At 40.1% G+C, this 15,925-nt stretch overlaps 1 protein-coding gene across 2 annotated transcripts in view; it reads right to left on the bottom strand.

The window, feature by feature from the left end:
- The window catches only part of TULP3 (TUB like protein 3), a 58,859-nt gene that overhangs the window by 2,982 nt on the left and 39,952 nt on the right, over positions 1-15,925 (bottom strand). For both annotated transcript variants that reach the window (XM_025851994.2, XM_073886954.1), the window contains 6 exons: positions 7,518-7,677; positions 6,677-6,853; positions 4,335-4,462; positions 3,767-3,964; positions 914-1,026; positions 495-609 (listed from right to left, as the gene is read on the bottom strand). In XM_025851994.2, the coding sequence (XP_025707779.1) occupies positions 495-609; positions 914-1,026; positions 3,767-3,964; positions 4,335-4,462; positions 6,677-6,853; positions 7,518-7,677 (891 nt within the window). The remainder of the gene's footprint in view (positions 1-494; positions 610-913; positions 1,027-3,766; positions 3,965-4,334; positions 4,463-6,676; positions 6,854-7,517; positions 7,678-15,925) is intronic.

Raw genomic sequence — 15,925 nt, 5'->3', positions numbered from 1 at the left:
TAAAATAAATAAATAAGAGCGCCTGGGTGGCTCAGTCAGTTAAGCGTCTGCCTTTGGCTCAGGTCATGATCCCCTCTACCCCTCGCCCTGCTTGTGCTCTCTCTTTCACTCTCTCTCTCAAATAAATAAATCTTAAAAATCTTAAAAAAAGAAAGAGAGAGAGAGATCAGTCTACTTTGTTGTAACCTCTGGCCAGTGGGTAAAAGGTGATGAAAGACCAAGTTAATAAAATGGCATTAGGAAAATGAAAGAGCAGGTAAGACAAGAAATGTTAAAAAAAAAAATTGAACCAAACTTGGCAATTTGTAAATGATTAAAACTTGAATATACAGAGAAAAAAGCAACCAGCAACAGAAAAGGAGGGTCACAGAAATAGCAACAAGCTTGGGAGGAAGACCGTGAGTTCAGTGTTGGTTGTTTAAAGTGCCAGCAGAACACCCAGGAAATCAGGGAAAAGACTCGCGAAAAGAGTGCATTATGAGAATGGCACATACATAACAAATGGCTACCAGCTCCTGCCGGATATGGGCCTTCTCTACCAGACCTTGGGCCTTGGTTGGGCTAACACCATGGTCATAAACTGTGAACTTGGTCCCCATGAGGTTGGATCTAGAATCAAAAGGAAAAAGTTACCATTGATGATCCATATTTTTTTCTCCTGCACAAATACAAATCTAGGACAGGTATGGAACAGAATGGAAGCCCATCTGCCTGTTTTCCAAATGTTCATCACCACTGTTTCAAAGATCTCTCATTAAAATTAAAGGAAGGGACTTAGATTTTCATTTAACTTTTTTTTTTTAAGATTACAATATCAATACATACTCATTGTAAAAAAAGATACAGATTGCTCTGAAACTACAGGAATAAAAATATCAGAAAGAATAGGTCAGTGATACAAGGTTGCTCTCACCTGAGTTTGCCAATATAACTTCCCCCTTCACGAGATAAATCTGTTGGATCAATGGAGATAAGGTAGTTGGATGTTTTGCTCTTTTTCCGCTTCCTACCTGCAAGAAGAAATACCTGGAAAAAGAAAAAAATGTCAGTCAAAAATATCAAGAGAACCACCACGGTCTAACTATTCACTTAACAAATGTTTAACAAGTGCCTATCATGTACCAAGCAGTCACTCTTTTGGTCTTTTTTGCTTTTAACAGGCTTAATTCACCCTCATTTTTCTTGTATACAAACTATGTGGTGACCACAGCAGAAGCCTGGGTCTTCTGCACAGAACCTCTGGTATGGGTCTTTACAAGACGGTCAGTGAATTCCTGACGGGGGCCTTGGTGAACATGGTCTCTTTCCAGAGGTGGGGATGAGACAGCTGTAGGTCTTGGAGATGGCATCCAAAGTGGCCTTGGTGACGTTGCCCAGGGTGGCTATGCAGTCCCCCGTGGAGGTAGAGCAGCCCACATGGTGCCACGGCCCCCGGGGCTGAGGATGTGGCCCACCAGCTCAGAGCTGCAGCATCCAGTCACCTTACAAGGGATGGTATGGAGCTTGCTGATTTCGTTCTCCCAGAGGCCTTGCTGCACTGGGACTAGAAAACGTGGCCAGAATGATGGTCCCACAGATGTCAGTGTCTACCTCACTGGAGCATTTAACACCGACCCATGTGTCTGCTGTGATCCCTGATGGTAACATGTGCCTCGAACCTGGTCTGCCCACCAGCATGGGTCTGTTTTTGCAATGGCATGATCTTCAAAAACCTCATCCTTGAAGGAAGATCCCAGGAAAACCTCAATGACCTCAGATTCCCTGATGGGCAGGCGGACCCGGGACCTGAACTTCATGTCCTTGCCCAGACAACTCAGGCTGGTGAGAGGCATCCACTCCTCACCCTTGCTCTTGCTGCCATGAGCTCCTTGGCCTTGACGGCTATGGAGGCCATGTAGCCATGTGGCCTCCCATCCCAGGGCCTCCAGAGGCACCGGTCTCATCTGCCGTTTGGTGCTTTCTTGGAGAAGACCAATCTTGGGGGCTTTATCTCTTTTTCTAACCCTTATAATGCTTCTCAGAATTCACTATCAGGGTTTTCCTACTGTACAACTTTCAAAATTCACTTAGCTGGATTCTCCATATACAATAGACCCCCCTTATCCACTAAGACCCCCTGTGGATGCCTACTGAATGCTCTACAAACTGTTTTTTACTGTACATACATATGACAAAGTTTAATTTATACATAAGGCATAGCAAGAGACTAGCAACAATAACATGATAATTCTAACAATATACTATAATAAAAGTTATATGAATGTGGTCTTTCTCTCTCAAAATATCTCACTGTACTATACTCCCCTTCTTCTCATGCTGATGTGAGATTTTAAAATGCCTATGTGATGAGATGAAGAGAGGGGGTGTTAGGCTACTATTGACCTGCCGAACCTATGTCAGAAGAAGGGCCTATCTGCTTCCAAATGGCAGTGACTGCAGGTGACTGAAACCACAGAAAGCAAAACATTGGCGGGGGGGGGGGGCGGCTACTGCAACTAGGTACAACTTTATCCCTAAAACCTCCAGTGGCTTTTTCAAAAAAGCTTCATCCAATTTGGCAAGGAAGGGTCCTTCCAACTTCAGGAGCGACAGGACACTGGACACCCACTCTTCCCATTCTTTACCGCAGCTGCTTTCCTCATATTCCTTTTTGTATTTTTTAAAAATATTTTATTTATTTATTTGACAAAGAGAGAAAGAGAGAGAGCAGCAGAGGGAGAGGGAGAAGCAGGCTCCCTGGGGAGTAGCAGAGGGAGAGGAAGAAGCAGGCTTCCCGCAGAGCAGGGAGCCTGATGCAGGGCTCGATCCCAGGACCCTGGGATCATGACCTGAACTGAAGGCAGACACTCAGCCAACTGAGCCACCCAGGTGCCCCATATGTTGTTTTAAACACCTGTGACTTCAGTGGCATGAATACTGTCACACTTGTGCATCCTTCCCAAACCTACTAGATTTGGACAACAACAGGGAAGCAGGAGAATGGCAGCAGCTAAGGAAGGGACTGTGGGATCAAACAGATAGGTGTTTGACTCTGGCTCTGCCACTTATCAGTGGGATTTGGGGCAGGTATGTCACTCCTTAAGCCCCAGTTACTCATCTATAAAGCAGGGATAAGACAGCCTCTCTTACAAAGTTGTGATAAGGATTATAGGAGATAATATATACAGGAAGCACTTAGCATATGCCTGGTTCATCATAAACACTTAATAAATTAGCAGTTATAATAAGAATGGTATCAATCATCATCTCCTTTCTATGCTCTTAATATCATCCATTTAGACTCGGTAGCAAAACAAAATACAGTGTTCATTAGCAAGTATTAAATTGCCTCAAATTTGTGTTTGAAGTAAATTAGAATTTCTAGAGTGAGAAATAAGACATTTCACTCGCATGTCCTTCTCTATTTCCAGTTCCCCTATTCCCTAAAACTTGCACAGTGTCATGTTCCACCATAATTAAAATAAAAACCAAAAAACACACAGTAACACCCTCCCTTCCATCAAAAAATAGGATAGAGGTGCAAATAATTACATTCAAATATTCTCTTCCATTTTCTTATATTCTGGATAAAACTCTTTTTCTTTGGGGTGGGGTAGATTTTACCTCTGAGACTCTGAGCTCTTTGAAGACAGAACACAGTAACTGGGAGTTGCTGACTTGGTCTGAAACCAGTGCTATTTTCCTATTCCAACATCCTTCAACAATCTAGTCCCACAACATTCTCCCCCTCTATCTCAAGATCTGTCTTAAGAATCAGTTCTCATACCTTCCGATTTTCACCCTTTTCCAAGTGCATATAGTAAGTGGGGAAGAGAACCCGATCCATTCCTTTTTTATCCCTGGTTATCCGACACTTGACTGTAATCCCCCGAGGGGCAGGCCTATATGCAAAGTCCTCTAAGTTCTCCACTTCTCCCAGCTGGTTATCTGTTTGTTGGGCTGCAGTACCGGAAGCTCCCGCATCCTGAAAGAACAGCCATATACATGAGCAGTAGGAGGTGGAATCAGAAAACTTCTTATTCTCTTCCAGAAACAACGGGCAAAATAATTTTGTGATTTACCCCAATGTCTCTAGTCTTCTGACAAAATAAGGGGAAACTCTGCGAAGTTAAATAAGTATGTGAATATTGGGAGTAATGAAGGAGCAAAGTACAAAAGTGGGATATAACTTCACAAGAGCTGGCTTGAGACACAAGAAATTAGGGAGGTCATGAACTTCAAGTCTAAATTTGAGCTTCAGTCTTTTGAAGGAACCCTCATTCAGTAATCATGTTTAAATACTAGAGATACATTTGGGAAATAGTTCCCCAGGAAGAAGTTTCAGAACTACATACTGTGGTTGATTTCTGGCTGGATGCAGAATTGAGTCTCTCTGCCTCTGAATATGGTGAATGACATAATTTTTTCCCTTCTTCCTCTCCATCGGTCTCCTCTTCATCAAAGTTCAAACTACTTAAGATACCTGGCAGAAAGGAAGAACTGTCAAAAACTGCCAACACTGGTTTAAAAAATAAATCGTCGAACCAAATATAATTTTAATTTTCTTGTGTAAAACATTCCAGCTCTTCTGATTAAAACATAGCTACTTCATCCAAATTTTGACAATTCTATCTTCGTATTCTCACTCAGATCTATCCTTTGTTTTCCCTTTCCATAAAGGATTAATACCCAGAATAGATAAAGCACTCCTACAACACACACTCAGCAACAACAACAAAACAAACAACAAAACAAATAACCCTTTACCCAGAAATGGGTAAAGCATATGAATAGACATTTCTTCAAAGAAGATATATAAATGGCCAATAAGCACATGAAAAGATGCTCATGGTGATGGGTATTAAGGAGGGCACATACTGCATGGAGCACTGGATGTTAAATGAAAACAATGGATCGTGGATCACCACATCAAAAACTAATGATGACTAATGATGACTGTATGGTGACTAACATAACATAATAAAATTTTTAAAAAAAGAAAAGATGCTCAACAGCACTCATCATTAGGGAAATGCAAATCAAAATCACAATGAGATACACTAAAAAGCACTGGGATGTCTATTATCAAAAAAAACAGAAAATAAGTATTGGCGAGGATATGGAGAAATTGGAACCCTTGTGGATTGCTGGTGGCAGTGTAAAATGATGCAATCATTGTGGAACAGTATGGTGGTTCCCCATATATTTAAATATAGAATTACCACAGGATCCAGCAATTCCCCTTCTGGGTATGTACCAAGAGGATGGAAAGCATAGACTCAAACAAACTTGTACACCAATGTTCACAGCAGCAGTATTCACAATATCCAAAAGGGGAAAACAACCCAAATATCCATCAACTGATGAACAGATAAACAAATTGTAGCATATACATACAATGGACTATTACTCAGCTTTAAAAAGGAATGGAATTCTGACACAGGCTACACATGGGTGAACCCTGAAGGACCTTATGCTAAGTAAAATAAGCCAGTCACAAAAGAACAAATATTTTTAAAAAGTACAAATGTATGATTCCACTTATATGAGAAATCTAGAGTAGTCATTACTTAGCGATACAGAGTTATCAGCGATACAGACGAAAAAGTTCTGGAGATGGACTGTGGTGGTAGTTGCATAACAACATGAATGTACTTAATGTCACTGAACTGTACACTTAATAAAATGGCTAAAATGGTAAATTTTATGTTATTGCCATTTTATTACTTGTTTTGTGGTTGTTTCTGAAGATTTTTCTCTAATCCTTTCTTGTCTTTCTCCCTTTCATGGTTTGCTGGTTTTCTTTAATGATATATTTGGATTTCTTTCTCTTTATTCTTTGCATGTTTATTAGTGGTTTTTGATTTGTGGTTGCCATTAAGTTTGTATATAGCATATAGCAATCTATATTAAATTGGTGGTCGTTTAAGTTTGAACCCATTCTTTACTCCTCTCCTCCCCGAATTTTAGGTATATATTTTACATCCTTTAATTTTGTGAGTTCCTTAACTGATTTTTTACAGAAATATTTTTTACTGCTTTTGTGTTTCCTACCTCATTTTTAGTCTTTCCTTTCCACTCAAGAGTCCCCTTTAGGGGCACGTGGGTGGCTCAGTCATTCAGTGTCTGCCTTCGGCTCAGGTCATGGTCCCAGGGTCCTGGGATCGAGTCCCACATCAGGTTCCCTGACATCAGGCTCCCTGCTCAGCAGGAGGCCTGCTTCTCCCCCCCCCCACTCCCCCTGCTTCTCCCTCCCCCACTCCCCCGCTTGTGTTCCCTCTCTCACTGTGTCTCTCTCTGTCAATTAAATGAATAAAATCTTTAAAAAAAAAAAAAAAAACTGTGAAATGGAGGCTGAGTAGGGGTGTTGAGTGGCAACTTTGTTAAAGGAAAGGAGTGGGAACTAAAATAAAATGTCAAAAAGAAATAGCCACATATAGTAGCTAATGCTGCTGATAATTTATATGTAATTATCTTATTTTTCTCAGGCAATAGGGTAAATACTACCGTGGTCGACAACAGTCAATTCTCAGATGTCAAAGATACCTAATACTGTCCCCTCTGTAAAGCCATAAGCCATATTCCAAGCAGTTTTGAATCATCTAGCTCATTAACCGGCAATGAAAGAAAGGAAAGGAAAAGATTATTATACGTGGCTAAGACGATTAACTGCCTTACAATCATTACCAATCCTCACCATGTTTTTGGAGAATCTCCTGGAGATCTGGCTTGGACACAGTCTCCAAAGTGCTTTCCCCATCAACACTTCCTTCTGTATCCTCATCTGTAGCAGAAGAGCCTACTGAGAGAACATGAAGTTTGGTTTCCAAATCTTGAGCATCTGGCTTCAAGAGGGCCACTGGACCATCAATGCCTAGGGTCCAAAAGAGAGGAAAAAAGAGGAAAGTATTATCTGTTATTTGGCAGGGTGGTTTTGGTGTATGTGATCAGAATTAAGAACCACCAAAGCATTTCACTTCTCCTTCCTTAACATCCACGCGGACGTTTGTTAGTAGAGTAACTCAGACTGGTGTTCGTTTTATTAACATGTTCTGACTGTTACTAAATAAAATATACTTGATGTCATGCTTTAGAAATTAAAGAATGAGACCGTGAAAACAAAGTAGGTCCGCCAAAGTTCAGATCCTGTCCAAGTCAACAGCACACCACCTCACGTGGTCCATGGAGTCCTATCTTTTGGAAGAATGGGTGCTCTCTAGACTCCCAGCATCATGGTTAACTCTGCCATGATGTGACAGTCAAGACTGTAAGTTCCTTAAATAGGCCATTCTGGACTAATTCATTTGGCAATGAAAACAATAGCTCTAAGATGGACACAAACTTCAAGGTATCTTCCACTAATTAAACCACTGCTTTTATTTTAATTCAAAGACCCAGAACGTGATTATGAAAATTTATGAAGGTACCTAGCAACGATGCTAATATTGTCCCTCTGGTCCATCTGAGAATCTTCCTGCCTTCTCCTAGGTTTATGAAAACTGTACCCTAGTGGGAAGAGATGCTGCCTAAACACACACCTTGTAGGATAAAATCGTACTGTGGGGTATGAGGTTCCACCAAAGGCGTTTGCTCCTTTCTACCTCTTGGCTTCGATCGACATAGCTTTACTTCTGGATTTGGCTGTACCATGAGTGGCTCAAAGCGCTTTCTTCTCTGCTGCTTTTCTAGCAGTGCTCTCTAGGAAAAAAAATGTGATATTATAGCCAGGAGAGTTATGACAAGACCTAGCTGCTTTGAACATTTACAGTTTTTCACTAATCCTCACAAACCTCTTGTAAACTAGTTTATCCTGCTTGAGACATGGGAAAATTGAGGCACAGAGAGGGACAAGGATTCACGTACTTCATTTAATAAATATTTACCAAACACCTTTAAAGATCTATTTAAAATGATACAAATGCATTTCTAGCCAAGCTGAGACCATGATCCAGTTTATTTAAAATATTTATAGCAGGGCGCCCGGGTGGCTCAGTTGGTTAAGCAACTGCCCTCAGCTCGGCTCCTGATCCTGGGGCCCTGCATCGGGCTCCCTGCTCAGCGGGGAGGCTGCTTCTCCCTCTGACCCTCCCCCCACTCATGTTCTCTCTTTCTCATTCTTTCTCTCAAATAAATAAATAAAATCTTTAAAATAAAATAAAGTATTTATAGTAATTATATTATTAACCAAGCATGGTCAAGAGTTTAAAATATATGAACAGTTATGCATAGGGGAAAAGATGAAGAAACACAGTAATGGTGATTACTTTGGGTGGTAGAATATGGATTTTTCTCCCTTTTTCTAGTTTTCTATATTTTTTCTAAACTTTCTTAATTTTATAATTGAGAGAAAAAATAAAACTTATTATTCTCTAAACCTCAAATTATTTTCCTATTTCAGTCAGCCACAGAGCAGTAAGTTTTGCTTTCTTGCTCATTTTTACATAATTAGAAATCAAACAAATCTGGGCCAAGGATAAAAAGGGAAAAAATTACAGTTGGAACATTCCAAATAGAAAGCAATCAAAGCTGTGGCTAAAAGTGACATAGAGAATATGGTAGCAAGGAAAATCAGGGAAAAAAGCATGAGAGACTATGAGAAAAAAATCCAACAAGATGAAAACTAGCACATATATTATTTTTAAGCTTTGGCAAATAAGAGCTTATAATACCTAGAAATTAATTATGGATCTGACATATTTCAGAATAGGAAAGTGCCGAGCCCCAAGCTAAAAAATTAAGCCATGATTCTAAAGCAAAGATATTATAACCTATTTTAGTGTTTCTTGGGCAAAAACTATCTATTTTTTTTTCATTGATACTGCTTTTAAAAAGTGCTACTAGAAAGAAGAGTAACTCCAAGGGGTGAGACTATCAGTAGGAAAGGAAATATGTTTTTCCACAATGGGGCCGATGAAAGCTTGTGGATAAATTTAGAGAACACAGAAGAAACAGAACTATTCTTTGCCCAACCTTGTGAATAAGAGAACAGACTAGGAGCTAAGATAATGTGCCCAAATGGACTATCCTGTCAAGAAAGAATAAAGGTTAGAGCAAGCTAGGAAGGAATAATTGAAGTTTCTGAGACTATTTTGAAACTAATGAATTAATATGAATAGGTGGACCATAATGTAAAAGGAACACAAAATATATAATTGGCTATGATGAGCTTTTCCCCACAGAACTTGCTGATACGGTTCTTCTAGCAACTGTGAAGTCTCGCATAGGGGATATGCTGACGAGATGGGAAATATGAAACAGAGAGACATGAGAAACTGCCACATCTGCTCTATGTGGCCAGTTATCTAGCCTCATATAGTCTCATAACTGGCAACAACCGAGGAAGCAAAAACACAGGCCACAGCTAGTCCTTTTGTTAACATATGTAAAGAACAATGTCCTATGGAAAAGGGGACATCTGGGGTGCCTGGGTGGTGCAGTTAAGTGCCCGACTCTTGATTTTGGCTCAGGTCATGATCTCAGGGTCATGAGATGGAGCTCCACATCAGGCTTCACGCTCAGGTGGGGGGAGGGTCTGCTTAAGTTTCTCTCTCCCTCTGCCCCTCCCCCCATCATACTCTCCCTCCCTCTCTCTCAGAAAGAAAAAAGGAAAGAAAGGAAAGAAAGGAAAGAAAGGAAAGGAAAGGAAAGGAAAGGAAAGGAAAGGAAAGAAGGAAGGAAGGAAGGAAGGAAGGAAGGAAGGAAGGAAGGAAGGAAGGAAGGAAGGAAGGAAGAAAGAAAGAAAGAAAGAAAGAAAGAAAGAAAGAAAAGAAAAGAAAAGAAAAGAAAAGAAAGAAAGAAAGAAAGAAAGAAAGAAAGAAAGAAAGAAAAAGAAAAGAAAAGAAAAGAAAAGAAAAGAAAAGAAAAGAAAAAAAAACAATAGGGGTATTGGTCCAGAAAAGGGGAGCCAAAGAACAAGAATTTGGCAGAGTTATCCAACCTGTCCAAAAACAGAGAAATGCTGAATCTAGTAGACAAGAGTATTCTGTTTACTGGGATAGCTTATTCTCTTTGTGGACAGGAAACTATGTAAGGCTTATATAGTTTCGGCCTTGATGAAATGTCCCTCGGGACTACTAATTTCATTTCCTCAGATTCCCTGCTTACCAATCAGCCTTCTAATTGTCAATTAACTTCTTAGGTATCATATTTCCGGGAACAGGGAATCATGACCAGCAGAGATGAGTGTATACTGGAAAAGCTGGAGTTCTCATTGTAAATTAATAAATTAGTGTCCAGTTTCATAACTGACTGTTGTGAGTTTGTGCCAAAGGACCTGGTTACATTTAGGTTCACTGACAAAACCAAGTTTTTAGACCTGTAAAGGGCAGACTAGACTCTCGGCCAAAGTGATCCTGTGAATGTATCTGGTGAAGCCTTTCTCTGTCAACTTCAACACCGGTCAAACTCATTTATATCAACAACTTGAGGGAAAACAACAAACAAATAACCGTAGATTTGAGCTGTGAACTCCAGGGCTATAGCTACTATATTACAGCACTAAATATGTCCCACAATTGTCCAAGTTTGTAAACAAGAACACAATTATAAAATATCTACCAAATTGCCGTCTTGGTGAAAAGTGTCACCTGATTTAGCATTCTAATCATCCTCACATAGTTTGGAGGAGGGAGAAGGTAGGTGTTAATTGAGCTTCAATACAACAATGTCAATTCATATTTCATTTATGGTTTACCTTCCCTAAAAGGCTGCCAAGGAGGCTGCATAAACAACGTTAAAGGATGGGCAAGTCAGGAAGAGAGCCGCAGGTGACAGTCTGATGCCCTAAATGCAATCAAAATATGTTGCTTTCAGGACTGTTTTTAAGTGTCACATAAGCCTTTAAATTTCACAGTTCCCTCGGAAACTGAACAATAACTCAAAGAATCCATCTTCTCCAGAATGTGGTGGTACATCCTATTATCATTCCCTGGGAGCAAAATACTGAATGGTAATTCCAAAATAAGTGAGGAAATAAAGGAGATTAGATTGGGGGGGCAGGGATTCTGACAAAGGGCTTCATTTTATAAAATAATAAAGCTCAGGCAAGCCTCAAATTAATGACAGCCTGACATCACTGATTCTCAGTTTTCCACAAAGACTCCCTAGAGCTGGTGGGCTGGTTATAGTCTGACGTTCCTGGGATAGACTGGCTGACCACAAGGTACAGCCAGCAAGATCAGAATGATTGCCTGAGATCTAATAGTTTGGCTAAAAATAATCTTCCTGGCATACAAAGTGAGATCATAAGAAGATAAGGCTAAAATTTTTAAATCACTTCTTAAAATATCAATTTAGTACACCGATGACCACCTCTCTTAGAACGACAGGTACAAATAGATGGGCAACCTGACCCAAAAGGACTATCTTGTATTTTAATCTGTTGTCCACCAGATGGCATAAATGTTCTCCATCTACCGTGCATCTGCGTCTGAGGAACATCACTGTTCTAAAAATCTTTACCACCTGTAGCCAGCTAAGGTGTCCACATACCCTGAAAAAAGAGTACCCTAATGAAACTAGTAAAAATAAAAGCAAAATATACCCAGTGAGAAAGAATATCTTTTCAATAAATGGTGCTGGGACAACTGGATATCCACATGCAAAAGAATGAAGTTGGAACCTCATCTCACACCATATATAAAAATTAACTTAAAACAAATCATAGGAAGTGTAAGACTCTTAGAAGAAAACACAGGAGCAAAAGTCTTTATAACCTTAGGCAGGCATGTTTCTTAGATACAACACCAAAAGTGCAAGAGACAAAAGAAAAAATAAATCAAAATTCTATGCTGAAAATGATACCATCAAGAAAGTAAAAAGACAACCCACAGAACTAAAGAAAATATTTACAAATAATATTTCCTTTCTTTTTTCTTTTTAAAGATTTTATTTATTTGACAGAAAGAGACACAGTGAGAGAGGGAACACAAGCAGGGGGAGTGGGAGAGGGAGAAGCAGGCTTCCCTCTGAGCAGGGAGCCCGATGCAGGGCTCGATCCCAGGACCCTGGGATCATGACCTGAGCCGAAGGCAGACACTTAACGACTGAGCCACCCAGGCGCCCTACAAATAATATTTCTGATAAGAAACCTGGATCTAGACTATATAAAGAACTCTTATAATTTAACAATGAAAAGACAATAACCCCATTTAAAAATGGGTTTTCTCCATTTCTCCATGCCTCCAAAGAGAACATACAAAGAGCCACTAAATACATTTTAATGCTCCACATCATTAGTCATTAGGGAAATGCAAATCAAGACTACAGCGAGATACCACTTTGTACCCACTAAAATAGCTATAATCAAAGACAGACAATAATAATAAGTGTTGACAAGGATGTGGAGAAACAAGGCCCCAGAGAGTGTTGGTAGGAATGTGTACAATGGTTCAATGATGTTGGAAAACAGTCTGGCAGCTCCTTAACATGTGAAACAGAGAATTACCATATGACCCAGGAACTCCACTCCTATTACCCGAGGTATATTAGGCATGCCTTGGGATACCTATACTTAGATACATCAGCCAAGAGAAATGAAAGCATGTTTGCACAGAAACTTGTACGCGAATATTCAAAGCAGCATTACCAGTAATAGCCAAAGAGTGAAAACAACCCCAATGCTGGTCAACTGATGAATGGATAAACAAAATATGGTGTAGCCACAACTAGGAATGTCTTTCAACAATAAAAAGGTCTGAAGCACTGCTAGAGGCAACAACATGGATGAAACCTCTTCCTAAGTCAGAGAAGCCAGACACAAATGACCAAGTATGATTCCATATGATACAAGGTCTAAAATCATTAGTGCACTTTAACTGGGTGTATATTTACAGTATATGAATTAGATCTCAATAAAGCTGTTCAAAAATCTATACAGGACAAAAATAGCCATGTATAAATTATCTGTAAACCTAGGATTTTTAAACATTAAATCCTAAGATTATACTATCATGGGAAAAAAGACAAATATGAAAGAAACTAACCTACTCAGTACTACTGAAACCTGGACAATGAAAGAATGAGTTAAGGGAAATGGTCTGTGTGGAAATAAGGTAAGATAAAACTTAAAGCAAGAGTTATCTTGTGTGTCTAGTATCATCCAAGGCAGGGAGTGGCCTGGCCAGATACTCACCTATCTCATTCCGTTGGCAGGTGTATCCCTTTAGAAGAGATGAATTAATTATACGATCACACAATGATATTTATCATAAATATCATTTTACAAACTCTACTTGCTCTGATTTCAAACTTACCAGGCCACTTCTCTAATTGTAAACGTCCCACAGACTTATCTGATAGGATTGTGATGATCAGCTGATTCTGGTATATAGTTCATTAGAAATTAGTAAATTAATCCCCCGGTTTAGATTCATCACTTATGATATCGGTTAGTATGAACCAATCCTCATGAGACTTATGAACTTTGGCTGCTTTTAGCAAACTATTTCTCAGCCTACAAAGTTCATGACCAGTGACTCTCAACCATTGGGGACATTCCCAAAACAGGATTCCTAAGAGGTTAATCCACTGCATACTTCAGGCAGAGGTGGGGAAAGTAAGGTTCCCTAGCCTCTCCCACCTTTACTGACAATCACGGCTAGATGAAGCCACTGTCATGGATATGGGAGCACATGGTCTTGGGTAGGTTGGCATGCCCTGGACTGAGAGCCTTCCACCAAGATCCTACCAGCCTCTGAGGCCCAGACTGAACAACACCCTAGCCTTCCTCAGTGCACCTCCATCTCAGCTCTAACTTCCATACTTTCAGATCCCCACATTCTATTATGTTATCCAATCTGACCTCATTTTACAGATGAAATAGTGGGACCCACAGAGCTTAAGAATCTTACCTAAAATCACCCAGCTAATTAATGGCAGAGTAAGAATCCGAACCAGAGTCTTTGGATTCCCAGCCCAATGTTTTATTCATTCTGTAGTGCTGCCTTTGTTTCAGGCCATTTGAATGCACAGCTTGCATTTGAGGAAATTCCCTTACCCCCTGCTGAGCAACCTCCTTCTTATGCCCAAGGCAGCGCTTCAGGCCCTTACAGTATTCTCACAGGCTATTTAACACCCTCATTTATAAGTCAGGTCCCAAGATTTTTTTGAATTTTAAAAAAATCCTATAAAATTTTATATCTTTATATTCATTGACTATCTCTGCAAGAATACATTAGAAGTCAGTGACAGAATCCGGGGGCGCCTGGGTGGCTCAGTCAGTTAAGTGTGTGACTCTTGATTTCAGCTCAGGTCATGATCTCAGGGTCATGGGATTGAACCCTACATCGGGCTCTGTGCTGGGAGTGGAGCCTGCTTAAGATTTTCTCTCTCCCAGACAAATCAAGGAGTCTATCCCATTTACAATTGCACCCAAAACCATTAGATACCTAGGAATAAATCTAACCAAAGAGGCAAAGGATCTGTACTCAGAAAACTATAAAATACTCATGAAAGAAATTGAAGAAGACACAAAGAAATGGAAAAACGTTCCATGCTCATGGATTGGGAGAATCAACATTGTGAAGATGTCAATGCTACCTAGAGCAATCTACACATTCAATGCAATCCCCATCAAAATACCATCCACTTTTTTCAAAGAAATGGAACAAATAATCCTAAAATTTGTATGGAACCAGAAGAGACCCCGAATAGCCAGAGGAATACTGAAAAAGAAAAGCAAAGCTGGCGGCATCACAATTCCGGACTTCCAGCTCTATTACAAAGCTGTCATCATCAAGACAGTATGGTACTGGCACAAAAACAGACGCATAGATCAATGGAACAGAATCGAGAGCCCAGAAATGGACCCTCAACTCTATGGTCAACTTATTTTTGACAAAGCAGGAAAGAATGTCCAATGGCAAAAAGACAGTCTCTTCAACAAATGGTGTTGGGAAAATTGGACAGCCACATGCAGAAGAATGAAACTGGACCATTTCCTTACACCACACACAAGAATAGACTCCAAATGGTTGAAAGACCTAAACGTGAGACAGGAGTCCATCCAAATCCTAAAGGAGAACACAGGTAGCAACCTTTTCGACCTTAGCCGCAGCAACTTCTTCCTAGAAACATCGCCAAAGGCACGGGAAGCCAGGGCAAAAATGAACTATTGGGATTTCATCAAGATAAAAAGCTTTTGCACAGCAAAAGAAACAGTCCACAAAACCAAAAGACAACCGACAGAATGGGAGAAAATATTTGCAAACGACATATCAGATAAAGGGCTAGTATCCAAAATCTATAAAGAACTTATCAAACTCAACACCCAAAGAACAAATAATCCAATCAAGAAATGGGCAGAAGACATGAACAGACATTTCTCCAAAGAAGACATCCAAATGGCCAACAGGCACATGAAAAAGTGCTCAACATCACTCGGCATCAGGGAAATCCAAATCAAAACCTCAATGAGATACCACCTCACACCAGTCAGAATGGCTAAAATTAACAAGTCAGGAAACGACAGATGTTGGCGGGGATGCGGAGAAAGGGGAACCCTCCTACACTGTTGGTGGGAATGCAAGCTGGTGCAACCCCTCTGGAAAACAGTATGGAGGTTTCTCAAACAGTTGAAATTAGAGCTACCGTTCGATCCAGCAATTGCACTACTGGGTATTTACCACAAAGATACAAATGTAGGGACCCGAAGGGGTACATGTACCCCAATGTTTATAGCAGCAATGTCCACAATAGCCAAACTGTGGAAAGAGCCAAGATGCCCATCGACAGATGAATGGATAAAGAAGATGTGGTATATATACACAATGGAATATTATGCAGCCATCAAAAGGAATGAGATCTTGCCATTTGCAACGACGTGGATGGAACTGGAGGGTGTTATGCTGAGTGAAATAAGTCAATCAGAGAAAGACATGTATCACATGACCTCACTGATATGAGGAATTCTTAATCTCAGGAAACAAACTGAGTGTTACTGGAGTGG

Source organism: Callorhinus ursinus, unplaced genomic scaffold, assembly GCF_003265705.2.
Source record: "Callorhinus ursinus isolate GAN/ISIS: 27379988/994484 unplaced genomic scaffold, GSC_fseal_2.0 scaffold74, whole genome shotgun sequence".
Classification (NCBI taxonomy): domain Eukaryota; kingdom Metazoa; phylum Chordata; class Mammalia; order Carnivora; family Otariidae; genus Callorhinus; species Callorhinus ursinus.
This window is presented reverse-complemented; position numbering and strand designations above follow the sequence as displayed.